The following is an 8,641-nucleotide window of genomic DNA, read 5'->3' on the forward strand; positions in this document are numbered from 1 at the left end:
GGGTAGACTAGGGGTCTGCCATGCCAGTGTTGGGTAGACTAGGGGTCTGCCATGCCAGTGTTAGAGGAGACTAGGGGTCTGCCATGCCAGTGTTGGAGGAGACTAGGGGTCTGCCATGCCAGTGTTGGGGGAGACTAGGGGTCTGCCATGCCAGTGTTGGGTAGACTAGGGGTCTGCCATGCCAGTGTTGGGTAGACTAGGGGTCTGCCATGCCAGTGTTAGAGGAGACTAGGGGTCTGCCATGCCAGTGTTGGGTAGACTAGGGGTCTGCCATGCCAGTGTTGGAGGAGACTAGGGTCTGCCATGCCAGTGTTGGGTAGACTAGGGGTCTGCCATGCCAGTGTTAGAGGAGACTAGGGGTCTGCCATGCCAGTGTTAGAGGAGACTAGGGGTCTGCCATGCCAGTGTTGGGTAGACTAGGGGTCTGCCATGCCAGTGTTGGGTAGACTAGGGGTCTGCCATGCCAGTGTTAGAGGAGACTAGGGGTCTGCCATGCCAGTGTTGGAGGAGACTAGGGGTCTGCCATGCCAGTGTTGGGGGAGACTAGGGGTCTGCCATGCCAGTGTTGGGTAGACTAGGGGTTTGCCATGCCAGTGTTAGAGGAGACTAGGGGTCTGCCATGCCAGTGTTAGAGGAGACTAGGGGTCTGCCATGGCAGTGTTAGAGGAGACTAGGGGTCTGCCATGCCAGTGTTGGGTAGACTAGGGACTGCCTATGTTGTTATGCACATTGCCACCATCAGGGTTATGGTTGCTCCAGAGATAGACTTGCTGCACACAATCTGGGGTCTTCATATAATGATGATGATGTTTCCCAATCATACCATAAATTGCCAAAAAATGCATAAAAACACCTCAAACACATCAAGACTAGTATAGGTCTATGAGGATCTAGAATCGTTTAACATCTTTCACAATCACAAGTGGATAGTGTACCTTTCTGGCACTGAAGACACAGAGCCCCTAGGGGTCTGCCATGCCAGAGTTAGAGGAGACTAGGGGTCTGCCATGCCAGTGTTGGAGGAGACTAGGGGTCTGCCATGCCAGTGTTGGGTAGACTAGGGGTCTGCCATGCCAGTGTTGGGTAGACTAGGGGTCTGCCATGCCAGAGTTGGAGGAGACTAGGGGTCTGCCATGCCAGTGTTGGGTAGACTAGGGGTCTGCCATGCCAGAGTTGGAGGAGACTAGGGGTCTGCCATGCCAGACTTGGGTAGACTAGGGGTCTGCCATGCCAGAGGAGGCTAGGGGTCTGCCATGCCAGAGGAGGCTAGGGGTCTGCCATGCCAGTGTTAGAGGAGGCTAGGGGTCTGCCATGCCAGTGTTAGAGGAGGCTAGGGGTCTGCCATGCCAGTGTTAGAGGAGGCTAGGGGTCTGCCATGCCAGTGTTAGAGGAGACTAGGGGTCTGCCTATGTCCTTGTAGTTCAAGAGGAGTTATAAGGATCTCTGTCAGATGGCGATGAAGGGCATGACATACGTTAAATAAAGATACGATTCACACTATGAACTAAAATGCACATCCTCCTCATTGGCTAGTTGTCCCTCCACCTGAGCCTCCTCATTGGCTAGTGGTCCCTCCACCTGAGCCTCCTCATTGGCTAGTGGTCCCTGCACCTTATTTCCATTCAGACAGCATGCAAAGGAAGGAAGAGAGGGATAGGGCATCAGTGTGTTTAGATATTCAGTAAAATAAGCCAAATAAAGTGAAATAATAATCATGTTTTTAACTCGACCACCTTGATGCCCTTACATGTGGCCTAGACTGCCCTCAATGAAATATATGCCCAACCAAACGCCAAGTGGCCTTTCCCCTAACATGACTTAATGCCAGGCCTGTAAACACAAAACACAATGTTCATTCGGTGCGTTGAGACGTTTGGCGACACAGAGCCACTAGGGATTGCCGTGCCATGCTTGTAAAAGGAGACGAGTGGCCTGCTGATGTCTCTGTAGTTCCAGAGGAGGGATCAGAATCTGGCTCAGACGCTGATGAGGAAAGATACATACTTTAAATAAAGACATGATTCACACCATGAATAAAAATGCACATTGCACACTCAAAATGACAATTCCGCACTTTGCTGTTTCCTCTCATCTCTGCTTTCTCTAAAAATTGATGAGCACTTTCAGATCTAATGATCAGATAGGCATTTGCATTTAGAAGACAAACAGACACTAGTTTGTACATACTGTACCAGTATAAAGTTTGGACACACCTTCTCATTAAATGGTTTTTCTTAATTTTTGTCTACATCCAAACTATAAAGGAACACATATGGAATTATGTGATAAACAAAAAAACGCTCAACAATCCAGAATATGTTTTATATTTTAGATTCTTCAAAGTAGCCACCTTTTGCTTTGATGACAGCTTTGCACACTCTAGGCATTATTTCTATCAGCTTCATGAGGTTGTCACCTGGAATGGTTTTCAAACAGTCTTGAAGGAGTTCCCAGAGGTGCTCAGCACTTGTTGGCTGCTTTGCCTTCACTCTGCGGTCCAACTCATCCCAGACCATCTCAATTGGGTTTAGGTCGGGTGATTGTTGGAGGCCAGGTCGTCTGACGCAGCACTCCATCACTCTCCTTCTTGGCCAAATAGCCCTTACAAACTGTAGCCTGGAGGTGTGTTTGGGATCACTGTCCTGTTGAAATACAAATGCTGGTCCCACTAAGCGCAAACCAGATGGGATGGCATGTCGCTGCAGAATGCTGTGGTAGCCATGCTGGTTAAGTATGCCTTGAATGAAATCACCAACAGTGTCACCAGCAAAGCAGCCCCACACCATCACACCTCCTCCTCCATGCTTCATGGTGGGAACCACACGGGAACCACAAAAACACGGCGAGTGGAACCAAACATCTCAAATTTGGATCTCATCAGACCAAAGTATATTTCCACTGGTTTAATGTCCGTTCCTTGTGTTTCTTGGCCCAAGCAAGTCTCCTTCTTGTTTCTCTTCTTCAGTAGTGGCTTCTTTGCAGCAATTCGACCATGAAGGCCTGATTCCCGGAGTCTCCTCTGAACAGTTGATGTTGAGATGTGTCTGCTTCTTAAACTCTGCAAAGCATTTATGAGGGCTCTAATCTGAGGTGCTGTTAATTTGCGGTTTCTGAGGCTGGTAACTCTAATGAACTTATCCTCGGCAACAGAGGTAACTCTTGGTCTTCCTGTCCTGGGGCGGTCCTCATGAGAGCCATTTTGATGGTTTACGCGAACACACTTGAGGATACATTCAAAGTTGTTGAAATCTTCTGGAATGACTGACCTTCCTGTCTTAAAGTAATGATGGACTGTTGTTTCTCTTTACTTACGTAGTTGAGTGGTTCTTGCCATAATATGGAATAGAATTGTAGTCGAATAGTCCTATTCACTGTAAAGAACTGTGCACCAACCCTGCCTCTGCACAACACAACTGATGGTCTCAAACACAAAAAAGGCAAGAAATTCCAAAAATGAACTCTTGACAAGGCACACCTGTTAATTGAAAACCATTCCAGGTGACTACCTCGTGAAGCTGCTTGAAAGAATGCCAAGAGTGTGCAAAGCAAAAGGTGGCTACTTTGAAGAATCTAAAATATAAAACATATTCTGGTTTGTTTAACACATAATTCCATATGTGTTCCCTCATAGTTTTGACGACTTCAATATTCATCTGCATTGTAGACAAAAGGTGTGTCCAAACTTTTGACTGGTTCTGTATAACGGCCACTACATAAAGCATAGTATCACATTTTTTTTCAGATTCTAAATATCCGAAAATAGCAAATACACAAAGTAGTAGTGACAGACAGTAGACACAGAGCATTGTACATAATTGTGGAACTTGTATAAATGATGACAACGGCAACTCACTTTTCTTCCATTTTCCTTTACTTTTCTTCTTCTTCTTCTTCTTCTTCTTAACCACTTCTTCATTACCGCTCCAATAATAACAACAGCTGCAATCACACATCCAGTAATAATACCTACAGGAATGTTTCCTATAGGGGGAAAAAACTGTTAGATATGTATAACACATCATTCAAAAAATCACCTTGTGACTTCTGTTCATGATTGTATTTTTTTTTTAACGTAATGCCTCTAGACCTATAATAATGCTACAATCATTATGCATTGGTCATCTATTTGTTTGTGGTACTATTTTGACAGTCTGTAAGAATAAAAAGTAAAAAAAAAAATGATTTATCATTTATTTATCATGCCCTCAGACAAAGATCATTACTGTATGTACAAAAGCATTTTTAACAACAGAACTACTCACTGCTATTTTAAGTTCCTCAGATATAAAGTCGTTACAAAAAAGTTAAATGTTCACCTCGTAACTTCTGTTCATGGTATGACTGTATAATTATACATAATAGTATAGTATTACAGTAGGCTACAAGAATTAAATAACTTTTTAATAAATGTCAACAGTTCGCTCTCAGTAGCTGACGAGTCTCTGAACAATCTTACCGTCTTCCTCAGTCAGGGTGATGAGTGATTGTTTTCCACTTATGTGTTCCACCTCACAGGTGTACTGACTTCTCTTTCTCTCCTGAGGTGACACTCTTAGCTCAGCTCTCTTCTGGAAGGTTCCATCCCCATTAGGCCGCGTCTCTCCGATATCCACATCCTTCCGGATCTTCCATCCATCTTTCTTCCAGGTGAACAGTACTCCATCTGGATAGAACCCTGTGGCGTGGCACACCACTGTAGAAGATGACTCCTTATGGAACAAGAACACTTCAGGGGAGACTAAAGGAAGACGGGGAGGGGATTAAGATTAAAAGAAAATAATTAAAAAAACATAGCAGACATGAACAATGGGAGTACAAAGAGAAGAGACACACAGAGGGCTCATGATTTAACTTTTAGGATATCAACTTATGTCTTGTTTTAACTTTCAGCATGTCAAGTAATGTCTAAGGCCACCAAAATAAACAATCTCAATAAGACTCAGAAACAACACATGGCAAGACCTTTAAACATGATGTTTTTTCATGAGGTCCTACACCACCACAGGAATGCAGCCCGCTGTAGGGCCTCTGCTGTTATCAGTGTTGTGTGAGCTGCCGTACCTTGCCTTTCGAGAGTACTGCTCCCGTACTGAACATACTTCTTCAGCCAATCTGGGCAGTCCTGGGTGAAGTACCATTCCCTGACATTAAAACGGGCCTCGTAGCGGTCCCATCGGATTTTGCTCAAGACTGCTTGTGGGTTAGCAGGCACCCATCTCATCCTTCTCAGATCTAGTGAGATGAAGTCCTCTCCATCATAACCATACTCCTCATAGCCATCGATGCTGTCACTCTCATCATCCCACACACAGCCAAACCTTCTCTGTAGAACATGCTCTCCTGATAGACAAAAGCAAACAAGAAAAAAGTACATTCATTGGAAGTGAAATGTTTACTTATTGTAATTATGCATGTCTGTTAAAGTTACATAAAAGAATACATACAAATGTAGGGCTCACAGACAAGCATGGTGATCTTTCTACAGATGTAAACTGAAGACACACTAGATAAGGCAACGGAACAACATCTAGTGTTCTAACTCTTAGGAAACTCAATCTCAAATGTTTTTTTGGGGATTGAAAAGGCGGGGGGTGCAGTTATGAAAGGCGGGAAACTGATCAGTCAAAGTACTGTATGTATTTATCATGTGATAATAAATACTGCAAATGTTTCATTTGAGCTGTTTGAAAAATAGGAAAAATCTTCTACTATTTTCTATGTTTCTACTAGAGCATGCAAAATCTCGCTATACAGATCTGCTTATTAAACATCTTTGATACAACTCTGCCAACTACACCTTGCTGCTTTTGCTACAGTGACAATCCAGCCTGATCTCTCTGGCACAATATTTCGTATAAAAACAGGTTTTGGGGATCACGTTTGACTATCACCTGTTGAGGTTCAGAGTGGTGTAATGAGAGAGGACAGGTAGCAGCTAGCTGGCTAGCACGCTAACTATAGTAGATATCTTGGTCATACTGTGCATTACCATCTTTTACATATTCTATTGATATTTTACTTTAATATTTTAAACAAAGAAATTACAACATGAGACATCATTGCATGTTATGTAGGCTATGTGGAAGGGCAAACCATTAAACTGGTATTCTGAAACAAAAGCAAATAAGTGCTTAAATGCAAAGTGTTAGTCCAGACATGATCAGTAAACTCACCCTCAGTCTGATTAAAGCGTTCTTTTAAAATCTGAACATCTTCCTTAAACGCCTCCTCAGCCCCCCTGCCCATCCCGGTCTCTGAGTCCCAGTACTCCTGATCCAGATGCTGCTTCATCCATGGCTGCCTGGGAACCCAAATGCGTGTGTCGCTGTCATACTGACTGATGACCAGACCATCAACCATTCCTACTGCTACAAACTCTGGAAGGCTTGAGATTCCTGATGTGGCCGTGTAGAAGTACTGCAAGGAATGGATCACTGAAAGGAACAGATCACAGAGAGACGACACAAAATTATGGTGGAAACGGCAAGATCTAGGAGTGCTGTGGAGTGAAGTTGTATTTCTATCCTGATACAAATGGTTGATGCAATTATAGCTTAAAGGCACCCAGTGCAACTTTATGTAAACATTCAATGACAAATAAACATTCAATTTCTAGTCTTTTTTACACGTAGTAAGTTTCAATAACTCCATACCATTACATATCGACATTCAAGGAGCAAAGATGAGACGTCGTTGTGTGGTGAGAACTGATAGAAAATCGTAAATAACAACAATCGCCGGTGGGGAGAAGCCATTTTTCCATTGACTGGAAGCCTGCTTTATTTATTGTAGGTTACAAAAAATAAAGAAAATGGCGGCGATTGTTGTTGTTATCGATTTTCTATCAGTTCTCACCACACAACGACGTCTCATCTTTGCTGATTGAATGTTGGTATGTAATTGTATGGAGTTATTGAAACTTACTACGTGTAAAAAAGACTAGAAATTGAATGTTTATTTTTAAGCCTCGAAAGTTGCACTGGGTGCCTTTAAGGTCACAGGCTACCCCCTACCGTTTCTCCCTTATCCAAAATAGTTTACCCGACAAAATGGTATCCCCTTCCCCCAGCTCTGTCATTTTCTCCCCAGTGGCCCTAATACGCCATCATATTAAGATAATTCAGTAAATACAGCACAGTGAAATAGCCTGGGCTATGTGACATGACAGCTAAACTGGATCACTTGTTGTTTTTGGAAACTTGACGAGTCCTAAAAGTTTCTGGTGCGTGTTTTATTTCTAGTCACCAGCTGAACTAACCGGTTACCTAACTTTAGGTGAACGTAACTAGTAATGGTCTCAACTTCAGTGTGGAACAGTGTTTTTTTCTACTAGAAAAGGAGGGACATTTTATGTTTTGGAACAGCCTACATGCAAATTTTGACTGTAACGTCAGTAAATCACACAAACGTCGACTCGTGTCTCCAACTCGTTTGTTTTGCATATTTGCGCCAGCCGCGTGACAGGGTGTAGAAATTGACAGGTGCACAACCAGCCGAAAGGGCAGCTAAGTGCACAGCGCGCCGCCGCTGCGCGCAAGGACGGGAACAACAGGTTTCAATCCTTGTGAAATGAGTCTCCAGATATAACTTCCTTCACTGCCTTGCCTGCTCTAACCGGTTATGGGCGCCGAAATGAAAAGCAAGAGCTAACCCAGCCTCGCACACGCAACGCAGGCAGGGACTCCATAAAGTCAATACTGAGAAACTGTTTCGTTTTTTAAGCTGCGTTATTAACTTTAGATGAGGGGATATACAAATTTAGATATGTGAGAGTCTGAGGTCATTGTGGGTCTGGGCAGGGGCATGTGTTCTTGAGTCGATTGAATCATAAACAAATTATACTTCAGAATAACAAAACTGACTATAGCTCATGACAGCAATGGGAGGCAGACTACTGAGGGTTTCTTCTCGAAACTAAAACTGTCTTCACTTCATGTGAAATGAGTTTAGTTATATCTATAGGTTTTCAAGAGAAAAGTTGAAAACTTTAAGTGGAAGTTAAGGTTAAATGTAAGTTGAGATAAATCTGAAACCATATGGTTCAATTTAGCTTGTTTTTAATACCGAGATACTAACAAAAAGCAAAAAGTTATGTTACATTTTAACTTGATTTACGTTCTCACGATTGATAGTGTTAACAATAATATCGTCATTGCATTGCTTTCTATTTAAATAAAACGTTTAACCTTTTCCCGCATTAAATGGAATTAAACAGAAAAAAAAACTCACCGGCACATGAGAATGGTAGGAAGACAAGAATCAAAACAGCCTGCATTGCCCTCTTTTAACCAGGGCAGGCCCATGGGTAGAAAAGGTGTTCAGCCTAACGTCAATCCTACTTTTGGGATTTTACTCTCTCTGTTGCAATATCCTTTTGTATTGTGAATGTCCACCTCGTCTACCGAACATACGGACACTATATTTTCATTTCCTGAAAGACACACCTGGAATTCCACAGGTGTAGAAGCCGAGAGCGGCGCATAATGTTCTAAATGGATCGCTCATCTTGCCCATTGCTCTGCGGGTGGTAGACAGAAGTTATGACATGGCCTAACCCCAAAGACATCAAGAAGTGAATTGTTAATCTCCAGAGAAAAGATAAAGTGAAGATAACTAAAAAACATAGAAACACATTCACATT

At 43.0% G+C, this 8,641-nt stretch overlaps 1 protein-coding gene across 1 annotated transcript; it reads right to left on the reverse strand.

The window, feature by feature from the left end:
• Positions 1 to 2,760: 2,760 nt before the first annotated feature.
• LOC308371731 (patr class I histocompatibility antigen, A-5 alpha chain-like) lies at positions 2,761 to 8,275 on the reverse strand (the record flags this gene model as incomplete). Its single annotated transcript, XM_080846718.1, is given in 7 exon segments — positions 2,761 to 2,804; positions 3,854 to 3,911; positions 3,914 to 3,981; positions 4,457 to 4,738; positions 5,062 to 5,340; positions 6,174 to 6,434; positions 8,230 to 8,275. Coding segments are annotated over 7 exon segments (1,038 nt in total).
• Positions 8,276 to 8,641: the final 366 nt, after the last annotated feature.

This window comes from Sprattus sprattus (genome assembly GCF_963457725.1).
Source record: "Sprattus sprattus genome assembly, chromosome: 10".
NCBI classification, from domain to species: Eukaryota; Metazoa; Chordata; class Actinopteri; order Clupeiformes; family Clupeidae; genus Sprattus; species Sprattus sprattus.